We start from the raw sequence: 17,103 nt of genomic DNA on the forward strand, positions 1-17,103 counted from the left end.
TTTTTAGACATATTTTTTTAAAAATGATCCCTCTCTTGGCTTATCTCGATCTGTGATCACCATAGCAACAAGGTGACCTTTTTAAATAAATTTTACTATGCAGAACAGATCCTCTACTGTTGTTGAATTCTTGGTATCCTCTTAAAATTTGCATGATGTTGGTACATTAGTTTTAAAATTCAAAATATTAAAAAAACATTTAAAATTTTACTAGTTGTATTCATATTTTTGTAAGGAGGATTTATTTGTTTATTAGGTTCAAACATTCATTTAAATCATTTGAAAAAATAAAAAGAAGAAAAAAATTAGAAATATTGTCTGTTTGCTTACAGGATTGTCTTTTCAGTTATTCCCTGAAATTTTTTTTTCTTCAAAAATGTAATTATTTAGTTTCCTCTGACTTTATTTTTTCAAATAACTGAACAGTCACATATGAGAACATTTTTTTAAAGTGCACTACAGTTTCAAGTTTCCTAGTAGATAAACACATTTTTGCACAAAAGTTCAGCAATAAAAAATAAACAATGATAGCAAACGATAGAAAAGTGTCAATCTTGCCATTTCTCTTCTATCACCCACACGATATGTATTGTCATATTGCCCAACACTAGTACAGTCGCACCTCCAGTCTTTCTTTTAGCTGTCTGTGGAATTGCGACAAAACAAACCAGAATGTGTGTCATTGGTCTCTGGGTACTGGATGCAATTGAGGGATTTGGTCTGAAGTGGTTGCTAAATAATGTGCATTAGTTCAGATTAACTGCTAGTCTCAAGCATAAACCTGTTCCGTAATCCTCAGCCTTACTTAAGAGGGGTTGTTACAGACCAGAAGGTTCCTCGTCACACAAAAATGTGTTTGTTTTCATGCCGGTTAAAAGGCAAAGACATATTTAGCAACATTTGAGTGTCTCCTTTGTTCTCTGCTTTGAACCAGTTTCCTAAATAATATGAAATGGGCGGCTGCAGTGCTGTATTTATTTTTCTTTTACAAGCACTGCTATGAGTGGGAGTGCTGTCTGAAATAACATCTACAGTGGGCCTGGTTCATATCCTGAAGGGATCCCTGGAACAAGGTCAGGTGTCAAAGGGTTCCAGATCAAAGACTGGGAGGGAGTCAAGGACATTACAAGGAGCCTTTGAGAGGAGGATTTTGGAGGAAAATGTATGCTAGTTTGAGCACATGAGTGGTAACGTTTTAGCCAGCTGAACAAAGCTGGTTAAATATTATGATTTTTGTAATAATTATGCTCAAGCAAAAGAAAATAATTTGGTTTTTAGACAGGCATAAGGCTATATATTCATCATTTTTATAGGTATTCCTTCTAATGGCTGGGTAATATTTTGGATTAATTGTAGATAAATGAACAAACAGGTCTAAATAGTGATAGTTGGTATTGGGCACCAAAGGTTTTTTTTTTCCTTTTGTAGTATAACATAAAAACCTTTCAGCTATCACAAAGAACAAAACCTCTAATTTCTATATTTTAATGTATCGTAAAATCATTCCCAGTGGTCTTTTAAGTCGTTTTTAGCCAAAAAAACTAAACTAAAACAAAACTGTTCTTTTCTTGAAGATAGTTTCTCCAGAGTTTGAGTTGTGGGTGGAATCATTGGTGTGGATTAAGCATGCCCCTACTTCCCATCATCCATTTGTTTACACACTCTTGCTAGCTTACAGCTTCTCACACCTCCAGCCTAACATTAACAGTGCAACAATAAATAGCAAGCAATATTGGAGCTATCCAGCCATACAGTTTGGAGCCAGAGGCCAGTTTAGGCCCCAAAAAACAAAGACATTAATTTATTTGGCTGAATCTGAATTCTTCCCCCACGGCTTTTCCCTACCCCCACATTTAGCCTTCCAAATGAAGAGTTATGGAAAAATAGTGTCCCCAAATTTTGACGACGCTCCCACTCGATGACGTCATCAATAGTTGCCGGTCAGCTACGTTAGGGTGGAGTTGATAGAAGAAAATACCTGACAACATTTGTTTTTATAACTTCAAAAAGGTCATGCCAAAATAAAAAGTCATTATTTACATTTAAAGGTAAACTTATGGGCATCAGAGCACACCCATGTGAAGAAAATTTCTTCTCCGCAACACAGTGTGACGCAGAACACATTCTAAGGGCTCTGCTTCTTTTCACTGCGAGGGTTAGCCCTTAAAAAACTATTTCGGGAAACCCTACCCCTAAAATTCCTCTACAATTGGAGGGGTAGGGAGAAGTCGTAGGGGTAGGGGAAGAATTTGGATTCTGCATTTTTCTATAAGTGGATGCATCAGAATGAAGCAGAGCAGGGAGATTGAGGCAAGCCGTTATACTTTTTCCAATGGCAGTTTTGGTTCACCACAATTTGAATTAAATACTGAGAAATGCAGTTTTAGGCCTAATTTCCTTATGTCCCCCATCATCAGATTAATGCCACAAGAACACCAAAAACAACTTTCATTGGAGTTTATTCTATATGAATAAAATTTAGAAAAAGACAAAATGTGGGGCAAACATGTCATCACCGTCTGACTCACTTGGAACAGAAAGATCACATTAACCACATCAAATACAAGGAAATTCGGTTGTAATTAAATTTAGCTGAGCCAGTCTTCTTTCTTTTGTTTCGCTCATAGATTTTAGTCATAGGATCTGCCTTTTGTGGTCATAAAAGATTGCTTTTGCTGTGGTGTTAAACTCTTTACCTTCTGGAATAGCATTAGGCTGATATGATAGGAGAGGAGAGGTCACACTCCCCTCGTCGAGCTCTGATTCATGGTTGCTTTCTCCCTGGAGCTCATCATTTATTAAGCTGTTGTTAGTGTTTGGAAGTTGCTTTAATAATGGCTTTTCCATTTTCCCGTAAACACATCATCGTGACTCATCACAAAACCATTGTTTAGCATTTTCTTTTCAATTTATTGCTTTTTTATACCAATGGGACCCCAGTAGGTTAATGCAGTAGCACCCCCTTCTTTTATAATCCCATCCCAAATAATCCCGCCTCTTTAGTCATTTCTATTCCTTTCAAACCCCCTCCCTTTGTTTGTCTGCTCTCCCTCTCCCATCCCACTTTATTCCACCTTACGCCTGATAGAGCATTAAGCCTGACTGCTGTGGGCAAGCGTGGCCTCATATTTAGAGGACGCCGTTCAGCGAGCAGCATCTCTTCCTCCCCCTTTCCTTTTTGGATCTTGCTTTTTCCAGAAATTCGGGAATTACTCACTCCGGCTGGGCCATTTTTTTCTTCTTTTGTTTTGGAGTGGGAGTGAGGTCAGCTGACATTGTTTCCACACCAAGCTCATGCTGATCCTCACTTGCTACCCTTTTGGGTTCACTTTGGATACTTCAAGGTCTGGTGGATGAACGCTCCGATCTAAGCCACGCTTTTCCTCTCCGCGATCATTTGGAAGTTGAGTGGACCTTTTCCAGATTTGGATGTCTCATTCTTTACTGAGGAACGGTGGATAACGATGGTGCCCCTGCACAAAAGGGTAATCTGAGAAATGTGTGCAGAGGAGGAGAGGAAAGCTTAACGTTCTTGATGTAGCTGTAGCTGTGGTGACGTGTGCTGCTTGATGTGCAGTTGCAACAAAGTGAGAAATGTCTGGACTGGAAATGTGTCACTTAATCGAGGTGGGAGGAAGGACAACAGTAGATTTGTGTGAAAGAGAAGCGATGAGGGGGCAGTAATGAGTGATGAAGCCTCATTATTTCAGTGAAACGTCTAATTGTTTGCCTTTAATCTCGTCATTCTCCTGTTGATTGGCTTGTTGATGTGGAGTTTCTGATTGACTTACAATGGGGACTGGAAAGTCCCCGATCATGTTGTTTGTCATGTCGTTTTAGAGAGAATTAAAAATACTTTGTTTTTCAAGCAATAAAGTAAAAATCACCCAAAAGGAATTAGCTTGAGTTTCTGCAGACTTTAGTTGGCTTTTAGCCTACTCAGAGCAGCCACAACCGCTTCCTGTGTCTCGCATCACTGTACTTTTAGAGCAGGATGCTTGATATAGGACCTGCGTCTCACAGCCTGCTTTAGTCAAACCTTTTTCTGCTGACAGCTTCTTGTTGTGTCTATTTGGACTGCATCAGAAGCCAGACATGGTAGAGGAGAGGATGGGCCTGTGTTGGAGCTACACTAAGGTTGTCTTTTTAATCCTTTTTTAAAAAAAAAAAAAATCTTTCGAAGGTTAAGTCTGTTGTGATGCCACGCGGCTGCTCTTCCAAAGCAATCTGAAGTATTTAGCTAAATGATGGAGTAGATGAACTTCTCTTCTTTTTTGAAGCGACAAATTCATGGCGTGACCTCAGTAGAGTCAAGGCTCACTACTTCCCCACATTCATGAGTGAATTATGAATAATGAGTTCAGCCTGAACAGCTGCATTTGGTTATCCGTGCAGAAGGCTAATGCCTGCTTTGCTGTGAGCTTACAATTTCTCTGCGTAACACACCGCTCTGGAAAATTATAACTAGAAGGTAAAGCCTGAAGGAGTTTATATTCACAGGTTTGAATAAGTTTTACTTCAGGTGATTAGATTAGCCAACTGATCATCTGGTATATTTTATGATTTTGGTTGTGCGAATACAAAAAAAAAAAAAAAAAAAAAGCAAGCTTAAAAGAAGGATAAATGCCCAACAACTTGTAATCCAAATAAAAATGCAATATTTTATCATGTCTTCTACGTTTTCTTCTTTGGAAACAATGAAAGATCGCTGAATGATGTAACGACCGTCTCCTCCTCTTCTCTGCAGGATCAATTTGACAACTTGGAGAAGCATACGCAGTGGGGAATCGAATATGTGGAGAAGTACACCAAATTCGTCAAGGAGCGATCAGATATTGAAATCAGCTATGCAAAACAAATTAGGTGAGTTCCTCCGACATGTGATCCGCCTCTGAAAGATTTTCCTTCCATGTTAACCAGATCATTATGCGGCTCACCCTGATCCCTGACCTCTCTGAGGACGAGGAACCTCTAAATAGAAACTTGAGATGAGAGGCAACACATAATTATTGAAGACACACATTTATGGCCATGTTTCCATTGAGCTTCATTTTGCATCAGACGGTTTGCAATTCTTCTAGAACTGGATCGGCGATAGTTTATTCTACTCACACAATAAATGTGACATCTAATCAGTGAACTAAGGTCAACAAATAGAACAAGGAAGCTTTAAATGATTTAATCTCTAGTGCTGCAAACCTGTTATTAACATTATTGGCTATAAAAAATAATCAATACACAAATATTCAATTTTTTTCAGTTTCTTTATAAAGATTAGTATGTAAAAGCTTCACAATGTAAGTGGAACTAATGTTTAATTTTCTTTGTGCTTTTTGTTTCTCACAAACTCCTTGTTTCCTGTTAGTGTATAAACGTGTTAAAAACTTTCTGCTCTTTGATGTTATTCATTAGGGTTTGAGGTTTCTGTGATGGCTGTGGGGTTGGTAACAAACTAGATAGTAAATCAAGTTTTATTGAAAGTACAACCATGAGAAAATCCAAACACAACAAATGAAAAATCATCAAATAAACAATGGCATCTACCAGGTTTTAAGCAATCAAATAGAAAACTTAACTTGATTGTATTTCACATGTATTCTTGCTTGATTGCTTGAAATAAACTAATTCAATTCAAGGAGAGAAAACCTTAAGAATTTATTTAGAAAAAATATATACCACGTGTTTTTAAATACTCCTTAAAGGGTATTATTTATTATTTACATCTTTCAGAGTAAACAATATCCACATATGTGATCATAAATTACCATGGCACACTAAAAAACACACTATTAATGAAATATGTTATTTTGTTGAGTTTTTTTCCCATCCAGAAGTAAAATGCCTCTGAGGCTCCGCCTTTCGCTGCTCGTCACCCTAGAGCCGGGCTGCGTTTCGAGAACAAACATGCGAACTTTTGCAAAGAAGGATGTGCATACCGTACATGTGCTTTTAGTAGGCCTGGCCATCGCTGCAGTGGTTGTAGTGATGGCTGGGGCTAGCGGCTGAGCTAGCTGAGAGGCGAGGTTAGCGACTGAGCTCAGCTAGCTGAGCGGCGGAACTGGGTATTTGTGTTAGCCTGGGGTGCATTTCTGGCAGCGCAGACACTTCCTGAAAGGGGTTGTTCCCACTTAGTGACATCAGCTTGTTTTCGTTTTTTGGAAGGGGCTGGTGCTCAGAGTGCAGGTTTTTAGAGGAATGCTCAGAAATGTGTGAATGGATCAAAATACCACTTTGGGGTTGTTTAAAGTGAGGAATGAACATTAGAATACACTTAAAAGCTCAAAAAGTTTATTTTGCATGGTATATGCTCTCAAAGCTTCTTTTAATTCTCGTCTGTAATAGCATTTCCTCTGTTCTCCAGTTTTTACTGAATTTGAATGAATTTAACTTTGAACTTTGCACTTATTTTTATTTATAAAAGTTTTATTTTGAAAAATAGCATATCAATTGGCAATCCTAATTGGAATTGGTTCATTTCAAGAAACCAAAACGAAAAAGGACTAACGAAGACAAAGAAAAATACATAAATATATCAAATTTAGGATGATTAGTCATTAATTGTTTGAAAATAAATTAATAAATGTAAAAGAGATACATATCCATATAAATACATCATTATACACATGTAAATGATGCCATTATAATTACTCTTAATCATAAATGGACATAACTGTGCTTATACATACAGAACAGTTCAATTAATTGCTTGAAAATTAGTGAGAGGAAGCAAACATACATTTTTACTCCTATTATGCTCATGTTATTGACCATTTGCTTGAAAACGTACAAGACATTTTTAAAGCGATCTCCTCTACTCTTATCTGTGGCTTTATCATGATAGTCACATGTTCCTTTGAGGTGATTGATGTGAAGTGACTGAGTGGTCATTTCTTCCACGCAATCAGCTTTTTTCACCTTGACGTGGTTAATAGTAGCGGTTAGACTTTTTAAATCTAAAATCAGTTGCTAAATGGTACAAATTCTTCCTTTATATTGGATTGATGCCATTTTTTTACACAGACACCATGATGTAGGTGTAGAGACTAGCTGCATGAGGATGCATGCTCTTCTACCTTTTGATTTCCTTCTTTAACTCTTCAGCCTGTTTGCTGCTGGCTTCAGCTTTAGGCAAAGGAAGTCAGGTTTGTGGTGGTGGTAGGGGGGTGGAGCATGTGTTTCCATAGAGACAACAAGGTATCAGCTGAATCAACCCAAGATCTGACCCAGATTTTTTTTTTCTATAGTCCTCTGACTGCAAGTGTTAGCTCCGCCTCCTTCCCCGACCTCCACACTGACTGTTGTGATACAGATGCTGATTTATTAAAAGCTGCGATGGGAACACTGGCAGTCTGTAAGCTCAGCCCGCACAGCAGGAGAAATACTACTCTAAATCTGCAATCTTCATGTCTAAAGAAGATGCCCAATATGGCTAATTTCAGAAGCATTAACCTCCTGCCCCATATTTCAAAGTGAGCAGCCAAAAACCATCCCAGAATTCATAAAAAAAATCCCCTAACAGGTCTTCTGAGGACCAAATCTCCCCTCTGTTTGAAAAGTGGGTCAGCTTGACATAATAGGACTGTGCGGTGTCTACATGCCAGCTCTAATCACAAAAACTTTCAACCTGTCATACAGCTGGATTCTAGAAAAAGAGGTTTACACCCAATTTTTATTAATATTAAATATTTAAGCAGACTTTAACCCCATCATTTAAACAACAAAACAAATAAGAAGTCAAGCCTTTGGGTTCTACTTAGCAAAACCTCAAGACTAATCATCCTTTTTAATCAATTTAGCTCATTAGTTTAAGGTAAATCTAATGGCCACCCTCACGCCAAAAATACACAAAGCTCTTAGAGCTAAGACTAATGGAATTGTCCATGATTGGTCTGTTGTCAGGCAGATTTCGCTTGGAATATATCCTATAGGAAGAAATGCTATTCTTAAAATAAATAAATCTTCACAATACGTTTTGAAAGTTATTTCTCAATTAGAAAACTTTCAATTTGAACCCAATTACTGACTGAATCATTAAAATGTATAGATTTTTTTGGGAAAACAAGTAAGTATTTCTTTGTATGCCAACTATTTATGAAAGGATATGCAAAAAAATAATACAAATCTAATCAGTTGGATCATTCAGAGCTAACATGGATCATTAGCCGAATGAGTTTGTTGAGCTTTTAGCTGCAGAAACCAATAAAACTTACCAATATCTGAGGTTTTAACTGTTTGCATCTTCCCTGTCCCTATGCCATCTACACTCTGGATTTAATCCATGAATAATCCTCTTCCCCTGCATCGGTGTAAACAAGCACAATGCTTCAGTCTAGTCTATGCGGGGCATTACTGCCGCCTCCTCCCCCAGTTTGCCATAATCCACAATAAAACGGGAATAAAATCCTGCTAACAAAAGACGCAAGGTACAGTAGACAAAGTGGTGCACGTTTTTACATTTTTTATGTGCAAACATTCTTAGGAACATTTAATCAGCTTGACAATAAATTATATCCATGAACACAGCCACACATATCCAGTCAAAAGAAGCAATTAACCTTAATCAGGCCTAGCGTGTTCAATGTGTTATGAATCGCAGCAGCAAAAGCACAATCTGGTAGATGTCATGTGGCTGCGAGGGAATAAAAATGTGAATGGGAGTCCTGCTATAATTAGAGATAGTGTGTGAAGGACGAGATACAGAGACAGATCTGCCTGGCAACAGTCTAAACAGTGCAGAGGAGTTAAAGAGTGGGGGTTGTTCACACAAAGACCCAGATAATCTCCTAGATTTACTTTTCTACCATTTTTTTCTAACGTGCATAGGTTATTTATGAAGGAATGAACCATGTTTTTGGATGAAAAATATGCATTTGTGTTTCTTAAACGCATAGCTATGATCCTGAAATATAATGTATCACATTCCAGATGCTTGTAGTTGACTGAATTGATGTGGAACAATAAGTTTAGGTAAAACATGTTTTGTATAGCTGTAGTATTTGATTTGCTTTATTTAGATTCTTTGTGACACTTCTCTGTGTTTTTTCATGCAGTCCTGTTAATCACACTGCTCATGTTTACTTTAAGGCTTAGCCACAACAACCGTTACAACTAGATAGGGGTTATCTGCAGGCAAAAAAAATGGGAAAACTTGTACTGGTATACAGAAGACTTGCACGAAATATTAAGGTCGTAGACCGCTCTGTGAGTCCGTAAAGCGAAAATGTTTACGCACTTTTTGCAGATGACACTTCTACAACACACCAGGGTAAGTAAGGGTGAAGTAGGTGTGACCAGGTGTGCAATACAATTTTTTTATTGTTTCAACCTCTTGTAGATCCTGCAGACTGTGCAAAGAGCCCATTGCTCTTCACGTGATAAGTGCCTGTTCCTTGTGTGCAGCTCGACTCTAAGAAATTAGAATCAGAATGTAGTTTGTGTGAGCATCCTACAAGGACTAAAATAATATGTGCCCACCGTGCATGCTGCCTTCCTATGCGGTCAGTAAAGGACCAGTACTTGCATCTTACGAATGAGAATAGAATAGAATGTGGTGTAACCTCGGATTTACACTGGTCCATCTGTGATGCGTCTCGGTTGCGTTCGTCTGAAGACTCCTTCTCACAACAGTTAGTTTAGTCTCTGTTGTGTCTCCGGTCCGGTCCTCCACCCGGGCTCCTGAAGGAGTGGTTTGTCCTGCCACTCCCGTGTCATCAACACCCACAGCTTTGGCAATCAGGCCCCATGTCCTTGTACAATGCATGTTTTCTGCCACAAATGACATTATGTTTTTGTTTTTCCAAAATTAAATGCTCATCTTCCAAGGTGAAAATGTATCATGTTAGTTTTCAACAGTGTTAATGTGTCTAATCATGCGGGAACATCACCTTAAATTCATAATAATATTTAAAAAAAATGTTATTTTGAAGGTACAACAGAAGTTTTTATTTCGAAACCTGGACTAGTTTCTTTGGCTATTTACCGTAACATACTGAAAGTAAAACTCCTTGTGTGGCGTTTCGGAGGGATAGAGTTCAGATGCAAACACGAAAGAGGCGGTGTAAGCGTTAGGGCTGGGTAGATAAAATCAATTAATCCATCTAAATCGATCAAAGCTTGATAGATCAATAATTGATCCACAAAAGTACAAATCGATGTAACGCATAATGCTAAAGTCAGCTAGCTTAATACTAACTTATAACTGAATTTCTCATAAGATCGCTAAGGCCAAGTGTCAGGGGAACTGCAAGACGCACCTGAAAGGTGGGGCCGTTCCTATTTACGACCCTCCACGGGCCCAGACAACCCCAAAACTTACAGCACCTGCACTGGTCAACCCCCTGTGCCATGCTTGATAAGAATGTAGGTTTGAATGTCTCATCCATTTTTAATGATATCATGTTTTATTGCAGGTTGAGTTGAGACATTTTTATCCACTGCTACCCATTCATAGCAGCTGGCACAGTAACACAATTCCCTTTTCAGAACACACACCTACGTTTATGTCACATCTCGTTTTGTTTCTGCCTCACCGTCCACCAACATACAAAAACGGTCAAGACAAGGACAAAGGCTGCTCTGAGAAAACGCTCTCGTTTCTGCTGCTTGCTCGGCCTTCACCCTCCTGAGGCGATGATCAGTGAGACAAAGAGAGGGACGGGGATGCAGTTGCAGGAGCTGAAAGCAATCTGCAGGATTGCACGGTGTACTGGATCCTTTGGCTGGTCCATAGCAGCAGAGTCAGGGAAATGTATTGGGATTGTACTGCAGACGAGATTCTTTGTGAGAATACAGGGACAAATGTCTGACAAGCCTGAACTCTTTGTCCTTACAGGAATCTATCAAAGAAATATCAGCCCAAGAAGAACTCAAAAGAAGAGGAGGAGAGCAAGTAAGTCAGTTTTATCTGCAGATTTGTCCAATTCCTGTTTAGAACTTTAGAGAATACTTCCAGTACAGTTTACAAAAATAAAAAACATGTTACAAATTCTATTAAACATACAACTACAAATTAATTTAGGCAATTGCTTAAATATAAAATCTGCTTTCGTAAAACTTATTTGAGGTTTACCTCTAGAACAGACCAATTAGTCAGATGTGTGAAAATGTTATGGGATAATGTGGGAAAATTGTTGGAAGACTGAAAAACTTTCCAAAAACAACGGTGTATAAGACTTAAATTGGCCAGATTAAAGAAAAAATAAAAATAAATTATGAACAGAAACTGAAACTCATTTTGTTGACCTGATTGAAGTTGTTGTGGCGAAAAGAGATTTACAGGTATTACAAATCTAGATAACTTTCTCTTCTATAGTGGATTTTTTTTTTTTTATGAAGCTCAATATTTCACCAGATGCAATGATTTTTGTTATTCTGTACTTTTAGTGTAATCATGCGTTTTATTATATTATTTGTTATTTAATGGATGTTTATAGCTTCCTAATGTACAAGCTCAAGAAAGTGTGGTTTGCCTTTGTCTAAAAGTTGGTTCTAGTACAAGTTTAAAGAAATGGTTTGTGTGTTTTATTTGATTAGATGAATTTATTCAGTTTGTTACATGTTCATGTTAAGTGAGAGGGAACCAAAATGTTTTTGGTTTGGGTGAGAAGTTCTTCTTGATGGGTTGTTCTCTCCTGAGACAAAACGTCCTGTAGATGTTCTTTTTTTTTCCTCTGTACAATCGTCCGCAGCACTTTGCGGTCTGACACAGATTGGCGTTTTTTTTTTTTTTTTTTAATCAGAACGGTCTGTAACTGGTGTAGAGACAGAAACTCATCATAAAAGAAAAGTGTCTCCGTTTCATCTTCAGGATGAAAGAAGTGTTGGTGATCTTTTTCACAAAATTGAATCCGTTTCTAATACAGTTCCTCAGAGAGACATAAGGAAATGTTGTCAAAATGTGGTTCACTGAAAGACGTATTTCCGGTCAATATATAGTATGAATTAGAAGAAAGGTTTTATCACTTATGAGTCACAGATCTCAGTTCCCCTAAAACCGGGGTCTGCAACCTTTGACACCAAGAGTCATTTAGACCAGAGTTTAACTGACCAAAGCCGAGATGCAAAGTCCCAACAAAAATGCACATTATTTCATTATTTATGTTTGTGGCCATTGAGCCAGTCATTTACAAAATGTAGCTTAAATATTTCCAACAATTAAATGATAACAGTTTTTTATGTACAGTAATAAATGAAATAAAAATATTTTCTTCCCTTTTACCATCAATTTTGCTTAGTTATCTGACATGTTAATTACACAAATGATAAAACTCAAATAAAAATTCAAATAAACTACAAAATCCATTATTATTTCAAACGATTTGGAATTTCCATAAAGGTAAAGAGCCATAATGGAGGGATAGAAGAGCCACATGTGGCTCCAGAACGTCAGGTTGCAGACCGCTGCCGTAAAAGGTCATTTTACAGCAGGTGTCAAAGTCAAAGCCCGGATCAGGAACCTCCAGATATTTTGTTTTAGTGTTATTAATGGCCAGATTTTATCTTGTGCGCATTTCTAACTTGTATAATTTTGTCAAAATATATTTTTATGGGGAGTAAAATATGGAAATTATTTAAGATTTAAGTTGATTTATTCTGGAATAATATTCCTGCCTCTTTATAATTCATATTTATATTTAAAAAAATGTTTAAAAAAAATTGTCATTCTGCTAGCTTTTTGACTAACCTAAGTTTTTTGTTTTAATGTTTTAGGCTAATTTGGCATTTAGCTAATATTTTAGCTGGCTATCAACTTCAGCGTTTTCGGCCATCAGCTTTTGTGTTTTCAGCTATTAACTTCAGCGTTATTAGCTATCAATTTCAGCATCTTCAGCTGCCAAATTCAGCTTACAGCATTAACACTAGCATTATCGCAGGTAATGCTATATATCTAGTCATAATTATGTTAAAAAGTTACAGTTTTAAAAATTTTGTTTTAGTGTTCAATAAATGTTTATCCTGTTCTGCCCGTGACCTAAGGTGTGTTTTGGATTTCGGCCCCTTGTGCGATTGAATTTAACACCCCTGATATACAGCCATGTTAGGTTGTCCATCACAGGAAAGCTTTTCTACAAGAAAAAAAGTATTGACCTACTGATTTTTCTGAGAAAAAAATGATTGACATAGTCAATCTTTTACTTGCTTGAAAAAGTTGTTTTCACAGTGGAAAAGACTTAAAGTCAATATAAAAGATCAAATTTTTGAGCAAAGTTCCAAATAACACTTTAATTTTTTTTTCTTAACTTCACAACTCTAAAAATGTGTCTTTAAGTTTACAATATTTCTAAAATACTCCATAGAATTTGAATTAAAAAATAAATCACACACTGGTGTGATGGGTTTCTTCACTTTTTTGTAACTTTTGCTGCTTTCGGTCCTTCCAGGTACTCGTTCTGTCGAGCCTTTCTAACATCACTAAACGAGCTAAACGACTACGCGGGTCAACACGAGGTCATAGCGGAGAACCTCAGTTCTCAGATCATCACTGATTTGACGCGCTACCTGCAGGAGCTCAAGGCTGAGAGAAAATCAGTGAGTTGATTTTTCACTTTCTTCTGTCTTTTCTTTTCAGATATTTCAAAGAAAGCATTTTTTATTACTATACGTTTATATAAATAAAGCTTTCCTAAATTGTTGATGTCAGTAGTGCAGGTAGAAGCCTCATATAGATGAAAAAAGGGTTTCTGAAGAGTCTGTCACGAAAGGAACTGAAGTGGAAAACAAAGTGCTGCTCAAAGGCACTCTGACCTGCTCTGGTTTTTAGAGCACACATCTGTGTCCAAAGACAGTGAAATGTGGGATGCTGCATTCACTCAGACCATTTGTATTGAAGGCTAGCTTTTAGCGACAGCAGGATGGGGGATTTCCAGTCCCTTCAAAGGAGGGGATCCTGCGACCGTGTCATTGAGGGGCTGCCGAGCTTTAAGCGTGTTCATGTTCGTGTTGCAGAGGGTCCTTGAGCAGATCTTTGCTGCTCACAAGCTGCAGGATGCCGCTTTGACATTTTTCATAATCTGTATCCTCTTTTGCTCTGCATTTCCCTTTGTGTCTCAGGAGCTATTTATCCTGTGTGTCAGACTGTGAAAACACCCCAAGCTGTGTCAGTCAGGGGTGGGGGGGGTTCCCCATTAGAGCAAAATTATCATTAAATGGGTTGCATTTCATGTGCAGACACTCAGCCAAAAGTTCCCCCCCTTGTATTTGAGATAGTGCGGCATTTCCACACATTGAAGCATGGATAAATGATGTCGCGCCAAGAAGGCAGCGGAGAATGAAAAGTCAAGTCCCAGATGCTAAGAAAAAAAAAAAAAAAAAGAACCTCAATTGAAAGTGTCTCCGCGTTCACAAGTTAGCAGGAAAAGTGCTGGTTGTAATGACTCCAGCGTCACCCTTTCATTTCCCTTTTTTCCCTCACATTTCATTTGCAGTTCAGTAGCCATGTTAGAGTTTTTATGCTTTTTCTTTTTCTAAATTGTCCCCTTGTAAGGTGTAAGGAAAGGCAGTGCAGGAAGACAGATGTTTTGAGGCAGGGCCAAGGGGCGGCTAACAATCAGTTTAAAAGGCAGGTAAAATCCTCACTACTAACCCAAAAGCAGAACTTAGACCCAGATACTTTCTCTTGTTGGTGTTCTGTAACTACTTCCACTTACGTGTGTCCATGTCAGTGTAAAGCTCATAGGTTAAACGTTTTTTAAAAGCTACTCACTCCAGTTAACAACGCACTACAAACATTTCTTAGATTTTATTCAGTCAAAACCAAAAAAAAAGTACTATAAAACCACACATTTGCATTGCTATGCACCGTTTAAGGCTTAAAAGTATGAGGTGTAATGTTGAAGATCGGTCTGGGTTAATATGGGATGAAGACTAAGACTCAGTGGACTATGTGCTCCAAAGATGTTCGGTCAGCAGACTGCTGTTCTATCAGGAGCTTACATTTCCTCCAATGAGAGACCAGCTTTAACTTCCTGCTTCACAGAGACTTGTTATCTGTGTTTTTTTATTACAGATATGCCCAAAACTTTATTGAAATTCTAGAAATGTTAAAAAAAAAAAAGCACAATTTCGCAATTACACTGTTTCCATTGAATCATAATTATGCGAATAAATACAAAGCAACTCGCACAATAAGTTAGAAGACAGAAGCTGATGGGCGGTCATAAAATTTGAACAATAGCTAATTGCTAAACTAAACAGACTAAAACTAAACTGGCTATCCCTGCCCTTAGAGTCTCCTTCTCTGTAAGGAAATACTCCCAAAAATTAAAACTGATTACAGGAAAAAAGACCTTCGGGATGTCCACATGAAGGAGAAATCCTCTCCCAGGACAGAAATGATTTACCAGGACTATTAAAGAAGAATTAGCTTATCCAACTCTAGAACTACGTATTTGAATAGAGTTCATCCAGATAGGACTGGGGGACTGGTTGGGACAAGGTCCACAGCCTAGATGAGCCAGAGGTGCAGTCCATGGCCAAAAACAGGAGCACAGACAATCCACCAGGAATCTGAAATCCCTCCCGCTCCCCCGGAGGAGAGTAGGAAAGAGGAACAATACGTGAATTGCACTGCACCAAACAGAAGCACAGAGAACTAAATCAAATAAATAATAAAGAATACAGGAGAGGGGAAGTCAATGAGAATAGGTTCAAGTTTTTGCCAGAGCACCAACGCTCATCATCATCCATCAAAGGAGACGTCAGCGTCTTATTCAGGCCATGGAGCGGGAAACTACATGGAAGCGGATACGGATAAAAAATGTTCGGGAAATCATGGTTAGTAATTTTACAGAGGAGCTATGGATCCAACAATTCCACATGACACGCTCAACCTTTGATGAGCTGTTTGATAATGTGGAATTTCATGTGAGGTTAATGCTTGTTGATTATGTGACTCATTTAATTTGAAAATGCGTTTCAATTAGTTTTGCGAAATATGCAATTTTTATATGCCTCAAAAAAACCACCTCATCCAAGCACAGCCATTTTTTTCGATAAATCTGAGTTTTTAATTTTTATTTTCATGTTTCAATTTGGCCAATTTATCATTGCAAGTCCACTTTTTGTAATTTCATAGTCAATGGAAACTCAGGTAGTGTTAGAAGTTTCATAACTCACATCAGCCCAGAAGAAACGATTACACTTTACATGTTGGAATTGTGTTAGTTTCATTCAACTAGCTATATCAAACACACAACAGTCAAATCCAAAGTACCACCTTTGCTAAACTCCAGTAAATCTTTGTGCTTTTTGTCCCACAAGAAATAGTGGTGAGAATGATCAGGGTTCAGGTGAAATTCAGCCATTTTAAATCAAAATATGGTCAAACTGCTGGTTAGCCAGTCAGTCTGACTGCAGCACCCAACACAAAAGATTCCATCCAAGTCACCCCCAGGACATGTCAGAGATTAAGAGCCATCGTTTTCATCCCTCTCAGTGTGGGACACTGGTCATTCTCCGCCTGTAGCGTCTTCTGGTTCTCATTCTTCATGCTAAGCCTGACAAAAAGCTGCATATATACGTCGCCTGGGGTCTCTCAGACTTCTAGTTGGTGACCTAGGGGGTTTCTGCCATACACTGTAGAATCACGGTACAGCTCGACCCCTGCAAATAGGAAGTTCCTGCTGTCTCCAAGAAGCCAAAATCCCCTAGACTTCTATTAAGAAATCGGAAAGCCTTCTATTTGTCAGAATAACCATTCTTGTTCCAATACCTTTTCCTCATCATTTTCTTGCTAATCCGAATTAGTTTTTCATATTTTTTATTTATCGCCAGTCCGTGGCCTGAAAAAGGTTGGGGATCACTGCTTTAGACTACTCTCCGACAAGTCTGCTTCCCACCTACTTCACCCTTACTTACTCTTGAGTGTTTTATGTGTTCACCATGACCCGTCACCTGCAACATGCCTCTTGAAAAAAAATGTCCTTGAACATCTAGGGTCTATGGGGTCATTGAGCGGTTTACCTTTTGTGCGGACAACCTGTGTGCCCGGTATAGGTTTGTCCATTTGTGTCCACTTGCAAGGATATTTCTAAGAAAGATGGCATGTATCTGTACGGTGCATCTCTGAACTAAAATCTGCTCATCAGGACATCTGCATCATTACCT

The 17,103-nt window shown here is 38.2% G+C and overlaps 1 protein-coding gene across 1 annotated transcript in view; it reads left to right on the forward strand.

The window, feature by feature from the left end:
• The window catches only part of LOC112162854 (formin-binding protein 1), a gene marked incomplete in the record, with an annotated part of 54,245 nt that overhangs the window by 2,342 nt on the left and 34,800 nt on the right, over positions 1–17,103 (forward strand). Inside the window, 3 exon segments of the mRNA XM_024298774.2 lie at positions 4,748–4,863; positions 10,832–10,888; positions 13,380–13,527. Of these exon segments, the coding sequence (XP_024154542.1) occupies positions 4,748–4,863; positions 10,832–10,888; positions 13,380–13,527 (321 nt within the window).

Source organism: Oryzias melastigma, linkage group LG12 (genome assembly GCF_002922805.2).
Source record: "Oryzias melastigma strain HK-1 linkage group LG12, ASM292280v2, whole genome shotgun sequence".
Lineage (NCBI taxonomy): Eukaryota > Metazoa > Chordata > Actinopteri > Beloniformes > Adrianichthyidae > Oryzias > Oryzias melastigma.